Here is a 21,475-nt window from a genome sequence, read left to right on the forward strand (position 1 = left end):
AAAGAAAGCCCCCAGTGTGCAGCATTGTATTTTCCTGTTTCTTACATAATTACTTAAAAGGAAGAGCCCAAGTCATGATCTTTATTTTTAACTCAGTCAGAACTTTTACTGATATAATTGAGAATATGGCTGGAAAAGGACAGGCTATAAAAATAATAAAAATGAGTTAAATGAGGACTTGGCTAGAGAATGTAGGAGAAAAAACAAACCAGCAAAAATTAAGCTTACATCCAATTCCTAGACAAAGCTACTGAGAAAGTTGTGATTGGTCACTATGGCAACAGATTTTTAAACGGAAATAAAATGCTTTTGATACTGCAAGCACATTTTCCTATACAGATCTAGTAAATGAACTCAGACCTTATTAAGGTGAATATAATTGTACAATAGGTATTCTCTATAATGTTAAAAACACCGATATGCAGAGAAACAAAATATAAATAGCTGCAAGATGTTGATAATTTTACCATATATTACTGGTTCAGTCATCCAGAAGCTCAGGAGGTAAATGGTAACATTAGTTATTTTCTTTCGCTGGAGTAACAACTGGTGTAATTTAGTGTGAATAAAGCAATACCTTCTGTTGTTTTATATATACATAAATAATAACTGGTGTAAATCAAGGCAACTCTAAACTTAAACGGAAATACTTGCTTTTGTTTTCTTGGCTTTTATACTAATGGACTCAGGTGAATCAACATATTAAATCCCTTTTCCATGAAGTAAGAATTTGTTCATACAGACTCCACTCTGATGGAGAAATGTATCCCACCCCCCTTTGCTCTGCATTCCCCACAACAGCATCAAGGACAAGCCAGCCTTTTGTCATTCTCATTCATGCAAATTTTGAATGTCTGTCAATAAGACCTGGAGTTCCTGCAGCTGGAAAAAGATTTACACAGCATGGTATCAATAAACTCAGCATCTAATATGCACATTCTGATTTAGATTAACATAGCTATATTGTCAGTTCTACACCTAAGGACTTGGTCTGTCACATTCAGGGAAGGTAGATGGCAATGCTCTAAAGGAGCAAGCTGAACAGCTTATATTGCTTAGACGAGTAACAAGCAACCACTCTGTATCAGTGATGGATTTATCAGGAAAGGGTAGGAACCACCAGCAACAGCAGGGACTGAAAACATTAATCAAACCCACTGATGCAGGCATACCAGTTCAGAATGATTGTGGAGCCACCACAGACCTGCACTGTCCCTATCTTCCTCATTCCCGCATCCAGCCTCGTTTGTGATGCATTGCTGATTTCATGGTACCATGTCTTCTCCCCCACACATTCCATCCTTTCAGCTGATTCTTCTGCATGCTTTATTTTGGCATTGCTTCAGCTTCAGTCCTTCAGAGCAGGAGTAGTTTAATCCCTAGACCCCCAAACAGCTGGCTGCTTGATGGCTGTTCAAAGAATACCAGCACATCATCTGCTGAATGCATTTGTATTCCTTCATACATTGGTATTTTGATCAAAGAAAGACTGGCAATTTAGAGCAGTTGCAAAACTGGAGATCCTTTCACACTTTGGCCGTTTGCCTATCTTAAACCCCCTGTCACTTTATTTGGTACATATTTGATATATATGAATCAGCTCACATATCCCATCTCTGCACAAATTTCACTTTAGCAGGCAAGGCAAAAGTCGCTGGGAAGAGCCTGATGAGAATGTCTCATCTTTGGCCAACTCTCAGAGTTCAGCCCTGGCCAGCCCTGCCAGGGAGCACAGCCAAGCAGCAGGCAGCCGGCCATGAGAGAGGGTAGGAGAGACTCAGCTGCCAGCAGGGCTCTTTCTATGAGCAATGAATTATTTCTGTCTTGCTGCTGTGAAGGAACATTTGTCTTTAAAGAACTGCTTTCCACAGGCTTCATTTAAACCCATAGTCCATGCCTCACTTCATCAGAGGAAAGAAGTGGAAGACATTCACATCTTAAGTTTGGTTGCAAAATTCCACTGTTTTAAATGCTATCAGATATTGTGACATCAAGCTTCAAAAACCATGAGAATATTCCACTAAGCATAGATAAACAAGATTTGGTTTTTTCCATGCCTTGAAAATACTGTCTACCTGATTTGAATTTCTGTCTGTGTACATGCATCCTATTTACAACACTCTTGCCTTTGGAATCAAAGCAAACCTTATGAGCATTGTGGGTCAGTAAAGATGGTGCTTGTTTTAAATGTTTTGCAAAGTAACTGCATTTTGTGAATGGCTTTTATAGGAGAACGAACTAGTAACTTAGTAGCAATTTTTGAGAGATTATTCCTTATTTTAAAACATCATAAATTCAATAACTAATACTCTAACATCAGTAGCTAATCCAGCCCTGGTCTTCTGGACATCCTAATAAATACACTGACAGTAGGAGCTGGGATAGTGTGCAGGAATGAAGAAATGGATCCCTGGGGCTGAAGATGGCAATAGTAGGCACAAAAGTCAAAATGAAGCCTGTGAAAGGATGGGCTAAGCTTTTGCAATGAAGTCTTCAGTTGTGAAATTCCGTGAGAACAAAATTCAGGAGTGTTGTGTTAAACTTTTGGTTTTGTAACATGCATATTCCTTAAGGTTTAAGCACCTCAGTTGATCCATATTTCTAAATTATACTGAAAACAAAACCAAAAGGCACTGACTCCCACAGATACATAGATTCCCAGCTCCTAGGAATTTGACTTCCAGTGATGCGAGGGTTTTATGTCTAAATGCCTTTGAGAAGCTGGGACTATTTTTTCCCATCCCTAGCAAATGAGAACAAAAGTGAAATAATGCAGTAATGAATGACAGTAGGATTCCAAACTAACGATACTAAGAAGGTTTCAAGTAAACCAGCCACGGGGATGAATTTATAGAGAGGTCTTTTACTGAAATGATGATTTACAGGTAAGCACCTGGAGAAAGCAGCCTGCACCTGGCATAGCTAAAGAGCTTTTTTCCTACTAAGATATAAAGCAGGAAGCATTTATGTAATCTTCACAGTTACAGTCAGCATCCTGGAAATAGAAAATCAGATAAAATGTAGTAATGGCTAAAGCAGGCAGAAAGATGTACAGCAGTGAAAAATGTCAATATTAGTATTAGCAAAAAAGATGTGTGATATGAATAAGTAGGAGAGCTGTGCTTAATTCAGTTTAGGAGCTGAGAGCTGTGGAGAAGAAACAAGGAATATACTTGGCAACACAGGGATATTGCCCACAGAGTGGGCAGCAGTGTGGTAGACTTGGCCTGATGCTGAAGGCACTGTAAGGGCAACAACAAAACGAGGGGATTGTGATCCCTGCTGCAGCAGTGTTTTTAGAAGATATGAACTGTTCAGAAGAGATTGAAGTGTGGGATTAATTCAAGGATCCGTTTTTACTTCAGGCCCACAGATCTGATGCTCAGTATCTTTCCCTCCTTAACATGTAAGGCTTCAGAACAGGACAGACTGCTTCACACAGGTGATGCACAGTATCAGACTCTACAACTCAAGGACAGTTATAAGGCAGGTGTATTTATTACAGCACCGGATGCAAGGGGGACCGCTCCTCCTAACTTGCACACAGAGGGGATAAGCGAGCAGATATTTATTATACACAAACATGCATATTCATTAGATTCCCAAGAGAACTTTGGGGCTATTACAATTAGTTCTAGGAACTCATTATCATGAGTCTCCTCCTTTGGGCACTTGTGCAGTGCCCTTTGGTGGTCGTGGGCAAGGGTCTTCAAGATGAAGTAAGCAGTCTTCCTCACAATGTACTTTTCACCTCTGGCACAGTTGGATGCCTCAGTAATCACAAAACTAGCTGAAACCAACCATATCTATAACTTTCTGATAGCTGACAAAGTTTTAGAACAGTATGACCTTTGCACAAAAATTATTGCAAGCAACACAGGATGGACAGACAAGGAGTATCCGAAGCCAGCAAGTGTTTGGGAGGCACTGTCTCCAAACTAACTGATAGGTAGAAGGACAGGGAGAAATAATTCACTCATGTTAGTAGGGCTATTCAATTCTGTTATCACTCCACAGACTTACAACACGTTGTTCTCTGAGTCCTAAATTAAGCTAAAAGTACTGTAACCCTGTTTTCCAGGCACTTGCTTTCCTTATATCACAGGAGCTGTGTGGCTATTCCTTAAGCAATCCAGTTAGTGGGTTCATTTCTCCACATCATTTCAGCCAGTGACCTGCTGTGGGAAGGAAAAGGCAAAGTTGAAACCTCATTAGCTGGATGTCCTGATGACTGCTGCAAGGCCAGCTGGAGGTTGCAGGCAATATTACAAGGTCCCCTCTGTAATTGCAGGGGAGAACCTTTGTAACAGCCCTGATAATGCTGCAGGTACTGCTTTCCATACCCACCCCTACCAGTGACTGAAGGCCTTTGGGACAGGTTGCTGCAAAGAAGCTGGTTGGCAGGAGGCAGCTAGGCTTTCTTCACTGCAGCTCAGAAGAACCCCACTGCTCCAGCTGCATCACCACCATTCTTTTGGAGCATTTCTCCATTTGCTGGCTTTCTGCCTAAGCCCAGGACAGAGTTCAGGGTGTTGGTTTTCACCTCCAAAACTCTGTTCCCAGCACTGATGTGAGTTACGCAGCTGCCAAGAGACTTGCTGTATATCAGCAAGTGCTAATGGAGGGACCCTGGCTCCTCAGGAGACACACTCTGCACAGCCTGCCAGTGCATCTTTTCTCATTTTCTCCTTGAGGCTGTCTTTGACTTCTGCTCACAGAACAAGCGATTTTCCTTCTCACATACCACTCTGATAGTGTCCGTGCAATCGCCCTCAGGCAGCTTTCCCTGGCTCAGCTCTGCTGCTTGATGTCCAAGTTAATACAGGGCATGGCCCACTGAAATAAGTGCAAATACTTCCCTTGACTTTGGTGGGTTTTGGAAAAAGCCTGTGATAACTCTGATGGAGAGGTTCCTCAGCAACCCATCTGAAACTGCTGATGACAGTCCCATCGCCTGAATTGGAAAGCAGCCTGCACCCCAAGAGTGTTGTCTGCTCTTCTCTTGCTTGCTGTGCCCCTTCACACTTGGTTCTCACCTGCTGTAACCACTTCCCAGGGGCAGATCCATCCTGTCCCCACGAAGTGCAGGTGTTTGTGTGCCTGTGGCTTGCCCTGTGCACAGAAGAGTGTTGTATGGCACTGTGGGGAGCAGAAGGAAAGCATGGGGCAGCAGTTGTCTCCCCAGTAAAGCTGTGTGTTTGCATTAGCTGTGTAATTTAAGCAATTGATTCTAAATGTGCTAACCAGGTTTTCTTAGTGGATACAGCGTGTGAGTGCACACTGCCCATCACAGTGGCCTCAAGCCTAACCTATAAATATCATAAATACTAGCACTGTTGTTTATATAAAACAAGGGATGAGCTATTGTTTCACAATGAGATGTACAGAATTTGGCAGCCTTGGGGCTTGGATGACATCAGTTTTAACTTTCAAAATCAGACTGCCACCTTGTGTTATAGTGGGGGAGAAGTACGCAGGAACTTGCACAGCAAAAATGTAGATACATAGTAAAAACTGGTCCCTTCGCCCCACCAATAACTTGCAGTATTTATGTATTCTTAAATATATTTTGACCATAAGTGGGGAAAATTAATAGACATTTTTCTGTCATGCTTTAAAAAGTCAATCTAACTTTTTGAGATTGTTTGCCAATGTAAAACATAAACCCTCATGCTTGTATATTGTGCTGAAATCACCGGTGCACTCATGTGAATATGTTTTTCAAGATTAGATGCAAATGAAGCTTACAGGGAAACACTAACTATAAAGGTATATATTAATTGTTTCTTTTCTCTCTTTTAAGCTCATTAAAGTTAAAAAAAGAATTCAGTGAATCAGACCAGGGCCATGCAAACTGCTAAGGTTAGCAAGTTTTAGTGCTTCATTTGGTCTGAGGTGCTGTTCCTGTGCATGCTTTTGGAACATGATGGATGTAAGGTATTTTTAATCAGCTTTCTCTTCCACTGAGGGCCAAGCCATCACAAATTACTTCACCTTCCTTGTCAGCCAAGAGCAAGTGGAATGGATCAGCAGATGTACAGTAATCTGTTAACAGCAACATGCTTGGCCATCTCAACCTTCAGGAAGAAGATCAGCATGGGATGTACTGGCATGATCCTTTCAGCTAGATTGAATGTCCTTGTGTCATCTAATACTGTTTGTAAAGATGATACATGAAAAGCTAGTCCATTTCAAATCAAAAAGTGTACCTGAGGTGAACAATTGATTGCAGCCACATACCAGTGCCTTCTGCATCCGTGACTTCTCAGGAATATAGTGGTTTGAGAAAAAGGTGCAGGTAACAAGAAGCCTCTAAGATCTGCAGTTCAAACCTTGTCCCTTGTGCTCATGCCAGACTAGCATCAGGACTTTTTTAAAGCATGGGGTGGAGTCACATTTGCTAAACACTGGTTCTAGGAGAGAGCTGGTGTCCATTTCCATGGACAGGGGACCCACCCCATCCTCATGGGGCTGCCCAAGAAGCCTGGCCCTATGAACACACAGTTTACTCTGACTTCCAGTATCACCTGGCTCACTCTTCCCAATCAGCCCACTTGCAGCCAAACTCCCAGGAAGAATAAATATGAATATAAATTTCTTCTTAATGGCTGTGGTGGCATCTGCTTTGTTGGGTGTCCTGAGTTCAGCAGTAGCAGCCATTTTTCTCCTTCTTAGTAGCTGGTGCAGTGCTGATAACACCGATGGTTCTAGTTGCTGCTCAGTAATGTTTACTCTGACCAAGGACTTTCTGAGTCTGGAGGAGGGGAGGCCGGAAGAAAGCAGAGACAGGACACCTGACTCAAACAAGCCAAAGAGGTATTCCGTACCATGCTCATCATGCCCACTATATAAACTGGGGACAGTTACCCGGAAGGGCTGGATCACTGCTTGGGTCGGGCTGGGTATCAGTCAGCGGGTGGTGAGTGGTTGTATTCTCTTCCCTTGTTATTTCCCTTATTATTACTGGTGGTAGCAGCAGTGGTTTGTGTTACACCTTAGTTACTAGACTGTTCTTATCTCAACCTGTGGGAAATACATGCTTTCAATTCTCCTCCCCGTCCCTCCTGAGCTGCGGGAGAAAGGGGGGAGTGAGCAAGCAGCTACATGATTCTGAGATGCCGGCAGGGCTTAAATCACAACATTGGGTAATTTAAATGAAGGGTTGCAAGTCTTATAGCTACTGTCTCATCCAGCAGCTCAGGTGGGTGCAGGTGTGAACCACTTGTATGTGACACATGGCAGAAGCTCATGCTAGCCATGTGTGGATTTGCATCTTCGTAGACTACTGTCAATGCAGGACAGGACTGGCAGAGACAGCAAGGAAAGGGAGGGAGGGGAAGTGTTCAGTGGGTGATACAGTTATGAGAGAGATCTCAGTTTAGATGAAGGGTGGGCAGAGGAAGAAGACCCTATGGACCCATGCAGCCTCCTGTGCTTGCACCTAAGTTAATTCATATATAAGCCCCCTGCGGTGTGTGAGATCATCTACCCCAACATGGCTGTACAGCTAGATGATCTTAAGGTCCTTTCCAACCCTAACTATTCTATGATTCTCCTTCCTAGGAGCACTGCTTGCAACCCCTGAGCAAACTAAGGAAATCCTGCTGCTAAGGGTATTAAGGCAACCCGGCTAGATCAATATAATGCTCCCTTGGGGCTTTACAGATCAGGGTATCTGTGAGACCTGTGGAGGGCTCCTGTGGTGCCCTACCTGATGGCTGAAGGTATGAAACCAGGGCTAGCATGTGGAATGCTGTCCTGGGGAAAGGTGGGTACCTCCCATGGAAATGTGCCTGGGGGATTTTTAGTTTCTTTTTTCTGAAATGCACTAGCTAAAAGGCATCTACAGGCAGAGCATCACATTCCATTGCAGTCAATAAATCAGCAATGGTAACTGAAAGGAAATCTGAGTGCTTCTCCAGCTGAGAAACAACACCCAGGGCTAATGCCTTTTAATGTAAGTGTATGGCAGGAGCAGAGGGTAACCATGTGGTTAATGAAGCTTAATGTGTCTAAAGCCCATGGAAATAACTCTTATTGTGGTGTTATTGCTAGTGTGTCTGTCCTCGCTTTCATAAAAAGAGTGTGGTGATATCTAAGAGTGGCATTTTGCTCCTCATATAAATAGAACAAGCAGATCAGCATGACTGAGTGATAAAATTACCTTCAGGTCTTTGGGAACTTCAGCATGCAACTGTGCTGTAGAGACCTCAGTGTATCCCTCTTCACAGCACAAATACGTTTGGAAATGGATCTGGAGGAGACATACAAGGAGCAAGAGAATATGGAGAGGAGAGTTACTCGAGCTGCAGCTGCAAAGTTGGTGAAAAAGGCTTTTCTTGAAGCCCTGAAGTGCAATGATTTTGAAACACTGGAAGAGCTCTTGAGCCAAAAGAAAATAGACGTGGACACAGTGTTTGAAGTGGAAGATGAAAACCTGATTCTGGCATCCTACAAACAAGGTAAACGAGGCAGCATTCACCAGCCAGGAAGTAGGTGGGTTTGATTGATTTTTAAGAAACTGTGGCCTTTTCTCTCTCCTGAGAAGCTGAGAAGCAGAGTAAGATGATTCACAGGCAGTAATGTCTCAGTAGGTTCATAGAGCTGCAGTCACTGCAGCAGGGGAGCTTATCAGCTGTACCCACCAGACATAGCAGAGGGCAGGCCACAGAGCAGCCTGAGCCTCTGTGCCACTAAGGCAGCTGCTGCAGCTCCAGGGGAACCCAGAAAGAGAAGCTTTGTGCTATTTCTTCACAGAGAACTCAGTTGCAAAGCCCAGAATAGACCCATGCAGGCCAGGCATGGTATATTCATTTCTTGCATGTAGCCAGTCACATTACAGGTGATTTAGAAATATAAAAATTCAATGTCTTCCATTTTCAATTTACAGTAGTAGTACAGTGAGTTCTCCCTAGCTCAGGAGAGGGAATGAAACCCTGTGCACCTTGGATATTGCTGGAAGGGAGGGGATTTATTTTTCAAGGTGCCAGAAAATGAGGATGTACTGATTTATCAAAACAGAAAAATCATCTGAAAAAACACAATCAGGAAAGACATCTGTTTTGGAATGTAAAAGCCCCAGACCAGTTCTCAGCCAGACACTGGTTGAGTTACCAAAAATTTACAACTGAAAGCAATAAACCAAGTTTGCTCTTCGCTAAAATGAACATACTTCATGTCCTACTCGCTAGCACGGTAGAATACAGCAATGATCAGCCTCTGCCAGAAGTTAATCATATGTGATGATAAATAGCCCCAGCGCCAACAGCACAGCAAATGCACTTCCTTGTCTGTGGCATAAAGAAAGAACAGCATCCCACCTCTTCTCCTTTTCTGTGTTTACCTCTAACTTAATGATGGCTCTTGTTCATTTGATCTCATTAGGATGGGAATGATGCAGTCACAATGTACTTCCCTTGGGGACTGTCTGAACTAAGCCAGACAGTGATGAATATATCTTAAAAGACCTTTTCTTCTGTCCTCAGCAGGCTGAGATGCATTCTCGTTGTGGTTTGAGACTACAGGATGAATGCATAGGTTTTAAATTGTAGATCGTTTGACTGTAATCATTAACCTGTCTCTTTTGGAGAAGTGTCTCCTTTCTCCAAAAAGTAGAGAGGTAAATGCACATTATGGCCTAAATCACAGCATTATATTCACTTTGTCTGAAAGGCAGGAGGCACCATATCAAGTCTTATGCAAGTTTTTATTCTGAATCCTGGATAAATTTGGATCACACTAGATAGGGGTGATATGAAAAGGGAATTTTCTTGAGGAGGAAATGGGGAGAAAAATTAAGCCCATCTTCTCACCTTTCAAACAGCCAGAGCTTTGCTGTAGCCCTCAAGCAATGACATGGACAAGAGATGCCCTGGGTGACAGAGTGGCTTTGCTTCCTCTCTTCCAAAAAGTCTGGGAGCTCCCAAGGACACTGATCTTGCATGCATCATGCACCATAGCTTCTTTGTGTTTCTAACCAAAGAAACAGGCAAGCTGAATGAGCCCTCCCTTGGAGCCATGTCTGCTTCCTGTTCAGTGCCTGGTCCCTGTCCCTCTAGGCTCAGAGGTGTCTGTAGGTTTGGGCAGAGGACATAAGAGATGCACACTCAGCATGTCAGATCACAGCTCACCTGCGCGAGCACAGGCAAAGGAAATAAATGGTGGTCTCTGGCAGGAATACTGTGGCTATGTAAAGTGGTAACTTGGCTTATGAGGACCACTTTCCTGGTGTCATGACTAACATCTGGCCATAAATGTGAGGCCCAGCTCTCTGAGGGATAAGCCAGCAATGGTCCACAGCTTGCCAGTAACAAGGGGGACTACTACATGTGAATTCAGATAGAGAGGTGGTTCAAGAAACTTGTTCTGCTATGTGCATAGATTCTGGAATGTAGCCCACCTCCTTTGTGCACAGTTTGGGGGCATATGATGAAAACGTTGTCTTACTGGAGCTGCAGTGTAACCTGCATAGTCAGTGGGTTGAGAGGGGTTGAGTGGTTGCAGAAGAGGTTGTCACCCTTCTTGGGCACTCAGGTGCCCCAGGACTGCCTGCTGTTGCTATTCAAGGCATGGGTTCCTTGGGGACTGAGTTTGGTAATCCCCAGAATTCAGTCCTAGAGTGAATGTCATGGTCTGTAGACAGTTTCTCACCCCTGACATCTCACACAGTGGCAGCAGTAAATGCTTACATAGACCAGGAACAAGTCATTGTAGCCATGACAGAGCAGGATGTACAGCTGCTGTTATATCTGTAACCTTTCAGTGGAAATACAGCATTTTTCAGAGGCATACAAGAACTGCATTACTGGCATCTATCTCAGAATATACCTGCAATTTAACTAGGAGGAAAAAAACCCTTTAACCCAAGTTTCTCCCTGCCACCAGCACTTTGTTTTGACCTGCCTTTTTCCTTCCTCTCCATCTTCTGTCCAATAAAACACACATGAACACTGTAAAAACTGTATGTATAAGACATGAAGGTTAAAAAACTAAATATAACTAGAGATTCAAAAATGAGGGTATGAATTTATGTGAGCTCATTATACATCTTTAGTGGTTTTTTCCTGCCTTTTACATGGTAACAGTATTCACCCAGGCACATTTCCAAGGAGGAATAGATAAACCAAACCCAGAAAGTTTTATAGGCATATTCTAGCTAAGATACAGCTGCCATAGCTAAAAAAAAAATAATAAATAAATAAAAAAGAGAGAGAAAAGAAGAACTTTTAGATTTCTCCTGCCCTTCTGCACATTATTATTGTGTTGTTTTTTGGGCTTTTTTAACAAATTGTGATAGTAATCATTTCTGAGACTGTCTCTGTGCAGTCATTAAGCATATAGTCCTATTTTGGGAATAAATATTTAAGTGTTATTTGGTTTTACACCTGTTTATAAATAAAAAGATAATTGTGACATCTTTGGAGAAAAATCCAAATATTTTGGAGCCAAATTTCATGCTAAAGTATCACCGCTTCTATTTGGCTCTTCGACCTAATTTAAATCAGCATCCAAATTCTTCATTTCATGCTCCTCAGGGGCAGTAGTTGGCAGCAGGTCTGTGATATAGCTGCAGCCACATTGCCAGGGTCATCTGTGTGCAATATATCACTGGAGCTCTGAATCCAGCTCCTGACATGCAAGATCCTGCTATCTGTTTCCCACTCAGAAACCATAGGATGAGCTATATGTTGAGTCACTGGCCTAAGTAAATGATGCCTTCTTATTCCAATGCCATCTTTGTTCAGCTTTTGGCATGCCAAAGACCCCATTTCCTGCATACTTTTTATCTGGTGGCATTTCAATTCCTCTAAGCATCCTTTTTCAATCTTTTCAGTTTACACAGGTCACAAGAAAAACAAAAGTTGCCTTCAGAGTACATCTAGATGAGAATTACTCCCCCAAAAGGCAGGCTATTTGGCATACATAGTTAAAATGCTTAATGAAAATGACATTTTGCTTGAGAGAACTTTGTGCGCACCATGCTGTAGCTGGTGAAATTACAGTAAGTTAAAGCAAAACTCCAACTCTTCCTTCCTCCTGAATTCTTCTCAGTAGGTGGATAGCCCAAAGTCAAGTCTGTGCCAAGGATGGTAACACATTTTTGCTTTGTACAGGGTACTGGCTGCCTAGCTACAAACTGAAAATATCCTGGGCAACTGGACTTCATCTAGCTGTCATGTATGGACATCTGGAGAGTCTTTTGGTCCTCCTCAATCACAAAGCTACAATCAACTGCCGGCCTAATGGAAAAGCTGCAATCCACATAGCATGTGAAATGGCAAACGTTGAATGTCTCAAGATCCTTTGCAACCATGGAGCTAAGCTGAACTGCTTTTCAATGAGTGGACTGGCACCCTTGCACTTCTGTACGACACGACTATCCATGCCTTGTGCCCAGCAGCTCATTTTGAGAGGTAAGGTAAAGCTCTGGAGCATCTCTTTTGGCATGGCCAGAGATGGTGGGCATGATGTGTGGTTTCTCTTAGGAGCCAGTTTGTCAAAGGACATGTGCAGTTATCCTTTCCATCTACAGCTGACCCATGTCTTCATCTTAGACTCTTTTTCTCCATCTCTTTGATCAGAGGAAGTTTCTCCCATTCTAATTCCTAACCCCATTTCTCCTTCCCTCTCCCTGGCCACTGACCCTTACTCCAGGATCAATTTCCCTTATCAGTGCCTCCAGCCCACTGCTTGCTCAGTCCCTCAACAGAAGAGCTCCTCTGAAACAGGGAGTTTCTATTTCTCTGTTTTATTCCTGTTTTCTTTATCTCAGTGAAAACTACTCAGATATTTTCACATGAAAGTGTGCCGCTCTCCTTTCTTGTCCAAATTTCCTTGATTTCAGTAAAATTATTCCAAACATTTGTTCTTTTGAGACCTGGCCTTGAAAAACTGGATGCAGTTTTTCACACTGTCTTTTCATGTGTCAGTAGCCAAAGTCCTCCATCTGTGCAGGGATAACAGGGGGGGAAAAAAAGGCAAATATACGTAAAATTTTTGTTTTCCCAATGTAAGGTACATTGCACTGCAGGTCGTCCATAACAAATGAAATTATGAATACACGTAATTCCTTGATAAACATATTGGTGTCTCACACTATTTCCTTAACTCAAGGATGCTGACTCAGGACACTGTGCCATGGGAAATACAAATGGTTTTGTTTTGGGGTGTTTTGCTACATATGTTGTTATTGAAGGCTTTTCCTGAGATGCAGAGCCCCAAACTATGCTTTGTGGGCAAGGTAATCTGAAGTCCCAAATTATCAACCATGTCACTTTTCTTCTGCTGGAAAGTTACATATTATTTTGTTTGATAGAAAGGAAAATAAATGCTGCCAGCTGTATTGTGCCCAAAGCAAACAGTCCCGACAGCAGGAGTTGAGTTTTCTACCATGGAAAAGCTTAAAAGTCAAATGTACTCTTATAAATTGTAGCATATGATGAATGCAAATGAAATGATGTATTCTGTAGGCTTTCTCTACCCACCCATCAATAACAGAATAATAATACTTTACAAACCACGCTTTGTCTCAAAGCACTCAATAAACTTGAATTTCCGCAAGAGCAACATATGGAGACTTCAAACAAAATGGGACAGGTCTGGAGCACAGTGTGGCAGGCTGCACATTCACATGGCAGCACCACCGAACTGCCAAAGCAGGGGCTTGTTCAATGTCTTTCCAACAAAGTCTCTAAGACACATGTCCCGCCCTGCATTGACCACTCTGAGGTGTCACACTAGATCAATTCAGGCAGTACAGTTTAACCACTTCTGGTTTGGGCAACACGCCAGCCAAACAAAACTGATCCCATGTTTGTTTACCATCTCCAAACTTAGATTGCCAATACTCTCTCATGAACAACCAACGCGACTTAACACTCAGCATGGTTTAACATCATTAATAATTCCACCCCAAATGTAATTTCTGACTCCTCCTTCTTCCCAGTCCTTAATCTTACTATAAGTTTGGGTATGTGAAGGCTTTCATCAGCCCAGAGAGAAGAGGGCTGGCCATACAGTGAGCATTTGATTTTGCATGAGTACCTTACTGATGGTTTGCCAGGGCTTCATGTTGAAGGAGCCCTTGATCACTGTGTCACCTTCAGCACCCTCCACCTCAGACGAAGCCCCTCACCCCCCTCTAGCCTTCTGGCCCGCTGCTGCTGTACACTGCCAATGGTCCTGCTTTGCTCTGGGGAGTGGGGTCTCACCAGCTTTCCTTCTTTCCTAAAAGGCACTGTTCAGTGTTACAGGATTCCCCATCCCTGGCAGTGTTCAAGGTCAGGTTGGACACAGGGGCTTGGGGCAACCTGGTCTGGTGGGAGGTGTCCCTGCCTAAGGCAGGGGGGTTGGAGCTGGATGATCTTTAAGGTCCCTTCCAGCCCAAACCATTCTATGATTCTATGATTATTCCCTCAGTAATTTGCGTTTCTTGAGGCCAGCGGCAGCAGCTGGGAGCGACGGCCCCGGCCGTGCCCCGCCGCAGTGCTCAGCAGATGGTGCTGTTGGCTCAGCTGCAGCAGCCGCTCGGCGCAGACACCGCGGTCCCACCAGTGCCCCCTCCGAGCCGCTGGGATACAGCAGCCAGACCAAAGATGGGGATCTCGGCAATGGAGTTTTTACATCACCTACGGTCTACCATAAAATGTCCTTTCTTCCAGGTGTGCAGTTACCGAGGTGCTTCAGGAAACATGCTCATGGTATAGAGCAGAGCTCTGGAGCAAGAGTAAAGGTCTCCTTTTTCTTTCAGCTCTTAATTCGTAGGGAAAAAAGCATTTTATGCAGAGATTTGGACCTTCATGCTCCAAAATAGACTGCTCAGATGAGGTCTTCTGCCAGCTCTGGACCAAGCTATCGCATCTGAAGCTGGATCCAGGAACCTGAAGTTTATAAGGTTTTTCTGTAGACATAAGAAATGCAGAATCCATGTCCCTAGCTATATGCATTTCCACGTGTCTTTCCTGCCACTTGCCCACCCTCACCTTCTCCTTGGGTAGCACGGCTCAAGCAGAGACATAGCTAAACCAGGATTTCATTGCCTTAATTTTTTTCCCATCATCTTTCTTTGGCAGGAGCAAATGTGAACATAAAAACTAACAACCAAGATGAGGAGACTCCTCTACACGTTGTTGCACGTTTGGGTGTCCCAGAGCTTGTGGCCTTCTACATGGAACAAGGAGCACAAATTGATGCTCTCAATGCCTACATGGAGACTCCCCTGGCCTGTGCCGCCTATTGGGCCCTTCACTATAAGGATCAGATATACAGCCAGGATCACCACCTAATCTGTCGGATGCTTTTAGACTATAAGGCTGAAGTGAACACTCGTGATGAGGATTTCAAATCACCGCTCCACAAAGCTGCCTGGAACTGTGATCATGTCCTGCTGAATATGCTGCTGGAGGCAGGAGCAGAAGCAAACATCATGGATGTCAATGGCTGTGCACCCCTACAGTATATCATTAAAGTGACATCTGTGCGGCCGGCTGCCCAGCCTGACATCTGCTACCAGCTGCTACTGAACCATGGTGCAGCTAGGATATATCCTCTGCAATTCCACAAGGTTAAGGATGGCTTTGAACAGTAGGGATATGGAGAGAGGTGATGTCTTCAACAGAAATGTGATGAGAGATCCAGACTTCAGGGTTTGGTGCTATCTGGATTTTCTGGAGTTATGTAAACTTGGCCAGAATGGCCAAAACCTCGTGAGGCAACCCATTGTAAGAGTGGTGTCATTTAACTGAAGTGAAATTACAGTTGCCAATGCCAGAAACCAGACCCAGATCCCATTTTTATTCTTAACCAGACTGACATCCCAAACTTTAAATGCCAGTTCAACCCCAATTTTTCAGAGCTGATTCACTTTCTCATTTCAGAAAACCTATATGCCTTTGCCAAACCTGGCTTCACACAGGCTTAACTGGGTTATACAAAATATGTATTTCATGGCCTCTACCAAAGACTGGAAATCAGAATAGTTGATTCAGTTTGTCACTTCTGACCTTTAAAAGTCTATTCAAATCTATTTAATATTAAATGGATTTCAGCAAAGCTTTGGCTTATTCCTAGGAAGTATCAGAAATTAAGGGGAAATGCTGGTCCTGGGCTCACAGTTTATGAAAAAGATTAAAAAAAAAAAAACAAAACAAAAAATCTTCAGGATCCCTCTCAGAGCATTTCTAAACATCTGCAAAGCCCAAGGCACTGACAGAAGAGGCCAACAGTCTGATATCAGACAACTAAGCAAGCTTGTTATAGTCAGGACTTAGTGTCTGTTTTCCAGTGCCCTGAGCAACATTTTGCATCTCCTCTGCTGCATATGTAGCTTTAACAAGCTGGGCAACCAGAAACCTTTGAACAAAACACCAGACTTCTGATTGCGCTGTCTTAAGTGCAGTATGAGCTGCCCCATCTGTAACAGTTAGCAATGCTTAGTCCCTTAGAGCTTGTTTAAGAACCAGGTCTGGGGTGTCCTCTTCCTGCCACCACCTTTCTCCTGTTGCATGGAGTGGGTGTCCCCTCCAAACCATCATTTGCCCATCTGTAAAATATGCAGGATGATATTTATCCCAGAGGGACGTTCTGCAGTTTTGCTTGTGAAAGCCTGGCGACCATGTCAGACAAAACTGTGCATCGTATGGTGTGAATGCAAACTGATACTCCCTCAGTGTGAGTGACAACAGACTTGGTATTTTTTCCCTACTGAGCTAAAGTTACTGGGCAAAGCAGTTGTTTCAGGGCCTTGTGTGGCTTGGAAGCCTTACTTCTGAGCTGTCTTATCTCCCAATCTTCTTTTAAATTTTCCTGTAACAACACATTTTTGTTTCACATGATGGGATTTTTTTCTGTTCCTGGGCTGCATGACCTGAAGGAAGGATTTTGTGCATGGCGTTGTCTGGTGTTGACTCACTCAACCCAGCTATGAACAAGTTAACCCCAGATCTGGGTAATGAAGCACACACTGTCAGCAAGCTACACTGCTCTGGAGACCTAAGTCAGTACTTGTGTATGGTGTTAAATCGGGGTTCACTGCATTAGCCTGGGTTTCTTGCTGTACTTGCACTTAGTGTAGACAGGGCTTGTGTCTTTTGAATCTCCAGCCTTATCTGCTTGTAATTGTTTGGCAGTGTCTGCCTCAGTATGCCACTGCACAGTGCCAAGTATCCGGGCTCCTTGGTGGTACTCAATCTTTATCCATCCTTCCTATAGGTGCTACAAGCCTGTCATTCCCACCCCAGAGCTGTGGAGGTTGTTGTCAATAGCTATGAGCATATCAAATCAACATCAAAGTGGAAAGCAGCCATACCTGATGACGTCTTTGAGGTAAGCTCTTAAGCAGTTGCAGCCAAGTAAAATCCAAGCTCATTATTTGTATTCTCCATCTCCCACCACAGAAAAGTGAGAATGCCTTTGAAAGAGAAGAGCCCCTCAGGGAGTTCAGGACTTGCTCATTCAATACCACTCACTTGACAAAAGTGTATCACTCACTCACAAAAGATGTGGTTTTGAGAAATTTTCATTGCATTGCATCCTATGGACACCCCCTGTCAGCAGTGGTGCAGGAGCTCAGCAGTCCCTGCCCTCAGCAAGTGCAAAGGTTCTGGCTGTCCTTGGTCTTTCTTCTGATCTGTATATTTATATTTTTTTAAATCAGCAAATGCTGTAAAAGTGCCATGTTACCCTGGCATGACCATGCATCTTTAGGTTCTGTTGCATGGGTTGGGTTTCTGTAAGCAGGACTGGTTAGCTGCAAGTGCAAGAGAGAAGTTAAATGAAAAATAAGAGATCAAAGAGGAAAAGATGTTTGCTGTCAAAAGGCAAAACTGTGGGACAAACTTCACACTTTGACATAACTATCCCTTTAATTCAGAAATCCTCACAGTCCCAATATTCTAGCTTAAATCTACCTTTTTATTACACCAGGCCTTTTTGAAATTTTCAAATCAGTGCTGAAGTTACATGAACCAATATCTCCTATACATTTCCAGTGACATTTAGGGAACTCCATCCATATTATAATGCAGACTTATGTCATCTGAGGAACTATGAGGCTTTTGGGGATCTGATTTATTAAAAAAAAAAAAAAAAAAGAAAAAGGAAAAAAATCATTCTGGGGGAACACAAAATTGAAAGTGAAATGTCTTGTTTTCACCTTAACTACAACAACAAGAATTTGTCTTAAAAAAAAAATCTGAAATATTGGAAAATTCCTATTTGTAAAACTCCACACTTGCCCAATTTCTTTGTGGGGTTTTCATTTTACTTGTCAAAGCTATTTGCTGAATTTGACACAAAGCTGAACAAAACTTTTTGTTGACACAAATCCATACTTTTCCATTCATGAAGTGCATCAGACAATATGTGTGACCAGATCTGTCAAGTAGCAACATTATAAAATAAGATCAAGCCACACGTAGTCACGCATATTTACTGTTTGCTGCTTTTATTTCAACATCATTTGCAAGCATCTGCACTTTTCTGCTTATGGGAATGCAATTTTACTTACACTAAAAGGCTGCTGGGGCAATGAGTAACACCAAAGGTACTTTGCGTTCACAGCCACAGAGAACGCATCAGTAATGCTGGCATTACAGTGCCCCACTGCCTACAGTGAGGTTTAGAGGATTAACTCATCCACAGGCACAAACCCTGAGCATTCAGGTCAGAACTAACACCACAGAGGGACCCCCACCTCCAACTACTGGATATAAGACATACCAAACCTAAAGTTTTCATTGTGGTCTTTAACTTATCACTAAATCTTTGAGGCAAGCATCAGAATTTTGTGCTGGCTTTTGGCTAAACCAAGTCCCTAGTGCTTGATGTGCCTCCAAGCGGCAGGATAGTTGTGCTTTTTACCTTGTTCTACCAAGGGCTGCATGTGGGCAGGAAGAAGGGAGGGAAGGAAAACAGCATTATTGCCCTAAAACAAGCTGTGTTCTTTTACAGCGGCACAAGGATTTCTATGATTCTCTGTTCACTGTGTGCAGCAATTCACCACGGTCACTCATGCATTTATGCAGATGTGCTATTCGGGCAATACTGTCAGAAAGGTGCCACAGAAGCGTTCCTTTGCTCTCCATCCCCCTGTCCATGAAGAAATATTTGCTGCTGGAACCAGAAGGAATCATCTACTGAGCTGCAGCAGAGTGGGCACTGGCATCTCCCTTCTTGGATCCATGTGCCTCTGTGGGGTGCTGGAGATCCAGGCACAAGCCTGACTTTTGACAACCCTTCACTTCTGACAGTTGCAGGCCAGCCTGAAGCTGGGCTGGGGTTTACTGACTCTCCTTGGAGCTGCTCTTTCCCAGCACCGAGGAATTGCAGCTGCAGGATGCTGGTTGTGCTGGGGAAGGCCCCTGCTCCAAACAAAAACAGGGACACATACTTCCATGCTTTTTTTTACTTCCTGGCTTAAATGTTACTGCTGCTTCCTTTGGTATTTATTCCACTGCCTGCTAGATAGCATTAGATTCAATCTGCACAACCTTTGATACTGTTTCACTGTAATTAGAAAGGGTATTGTCAAAACATAGAGCATTTATTAGAGTAATGGAAATGCTTTCCCAGAAATACATGGGCAAACTGCTTTGAACTGTGACCACAGACAGGATTTCAGTAATTTCCATATTTTCCTGTGGACTGACTCTCAACTCTATGTTAGTTCACTGCTCACTTCACCTGTCTGTATCTTATAAACCTTTGTCATAATAATACCCTTTTTAATTGTAAGAATTTTTTCCATTATCAATCTTAGTATATGAATAGGATTGAAATCTGCAGCACTGAAATTTCTGTATGTTGATATTCATGCTTGGGTAGCTTTTAGCAGATGCTGTCTCTGTTTCTACTCTCACTGACTGATGATAAATTCATATCCTGGTGCCAAGAAATAGAAGTAAAATGGACTTGCTCCTGCAACCTGAACAGCATCCACATATCCCTCAGTGTTGGACTGGATTTGGAAGGAACATGGACCTTCTCTTTAGTGACTTTAAAAGGAACCTAGCATGCTAACATGGACTATACACCTCATTTTTGGGTAGCTAAGTGCAGGTGAGAGGAATACCACCCTAATTGGAAAGTGTTAACAAGATGCAGATGTGTTGGCAGTGCTGTGATAGACCTGCCTGTCCCCCTGATTTGCAGTCCTGGAGGCTTTTGGACCTGCCAGGGCTGGTTTCCCTGCTTCAGCAGGAAAACGTTACTCTCAACCAAGCTACTGTCTCCATTCCAGGGGGATGAAATATAGGGCAGTGGCAGTTCATACACCAAGTATCCCGTATCAAAGGCAAGTGTGTGATCTGACCTACAGATAAACCCCATTCTTCTTCCTTTTTTTAGTTTGATACAATCATTCTGAGCTGTTCCACTTTTTTTTAGACCCTGACAATTCAGGGCTTTGTTAAATGGGAGGTGAGCCACGGCCACCATTGGGAGCCACTAACTCCTGCCTTCTCATAGCATCTCTGGCTGTGAAGCTGTCAGTCCTCATTATTATTATCTCTTTCCAAGAGAGCCCACAGCACTTCAGGCTCTTCCCAACTGGACAAGAGCAGTTAAGCTGCTCAGTAGCTTTGTGTCTTACAAACTGGCAGTAACAGCACTTGAAGAAATATGCAGATTATTTAGTGTTATAAATCACTTCTCCTTCTTTTCATCTCAGTTTTCATGAATCAAAGCTTGTACAGTGTGTTAGGAGAGGACCCAATGCATGGGTCTGTTTATGTCTAGCCATGCAGCAATGTAGGTTGCTATTTAACGGTTTCAGTTTCTAACAGAGAATTTCAAAGACAACACAGACCATGGGAAAATGCTTTTTTGTATGAATGAAGTTTTAATATAGGTCCTTTTAGTTCACTAAACTGATGAAGGATTTCTATAGTGTTGCAAAGATATCTCTATCAGAGACACTACAGTAGTTTACCAGGGACAACAATCAGGATCTGGGGCTTGTTTTCTACCGAATAATCCAGGCAGTTCCAGGTGGATGTGAATCACTGAATTCTGCAATGAGGAAAAACAGAATTCAGAAGAACAAAAAAACCTTAGGTTATCTAAACCCACTGCTTTCCTAGGTGCTGTACCTATGTAAAGCACAAGGAAGACGAAGCTCAAACTGGTCAAGGCAAGAAAGTGTTGCTTTATGAACAATCTGACAATGAGACAGATGGAGGTAGCTGATTTTATTTGGAACACATCCCCATGCTGGATGCTTCTGGAAGTGAAATTCTGCATCTGGAAGAGGGAGGTTTAAGGAAGAACAATAGCAGCATTTTCTGATCTGTCGTAGTCAGGACTCTCTTGCTGTGAGAGAAGAAAAAAGGCTGTCACCAGTGTTCCTAAATTCTCACTGATCCTCCCCCTCTGCAGTGAACACACTTAATTTTCATTCTGTGGGCACCCAGCCTCACTTCCAAGCTTTGTACCAAGCAGGTGCCAGATTATAGCCATTGTGGTATCTGACAGGGAGCAC

General features: G+C 43.1%; 1 protein-coding gene across 1 annotated transcript; it reads left to right on the top strand.

Annotated features, from left to right (window-relative positions):
- The first annotated feature begins 8,183 nt into the window (after positions 1-8,183).
- On the top strand, positions 8,184-19,137 carry ASB4 (ankyrin repeat and SOCS box containing 4). The gene is made up of 5 exons (XM_005152913.2): positions 8,184-8,462; positions 12,114-12,413; positions 15,072-15,562; positions 17,209-17,322; positions 18,949-19,137. The coding sequence occupies exons 1-5, from the start codon at positions 8,189-8,191 to the stop codon at positions 19,135-19,137; spliced, it is 1,368 nt and encodes a 455-aa protein (XP_005152970.2). The 5' UTR covers positions 8,184-8,188.
- Positions 19,138-21,475: the final 2,338 nt, after the last annotated feature.

Source organism: Melopsittacus undulatus, chromosome 1, assembly GCF_012275295.1.
Source record: "Melopsittacus undulatus isolate bMelUnd1 chromosome 1, bMelUnd1.mat.Z, whole genome shotgun sequence".
NCBI classification, from domain to species: Eukaryota; Metazoa; Chordata; class Aves; order Psittaciformes; family Psittaculidae; genus Melopsittacus; species Melopsittacus undulatus.

Coding starts and splice junctions, on each gene's coding strand:
- ASB4 (XM_005152913.2), top strand. CDS start 8,189: ATGCAACTGTGCTGTAGAGACCTCAGTGTATCCCTCTTCACAGCACAA. Junction 12,414..15,071: donor CCAGCAGCTCATTTTGAGAG/GTAAGGTAAAGC, acceptor TTTCTTTGGCAG/GAGCAAATGTGAACATAAAA. Junction 17,323..18,948: donor TACCTGATGACGTCTTTGAG/GTAAGCTCTTAA, acceptor GTTCTTTTACAG/CGGCACAAGGATTTCTATGA.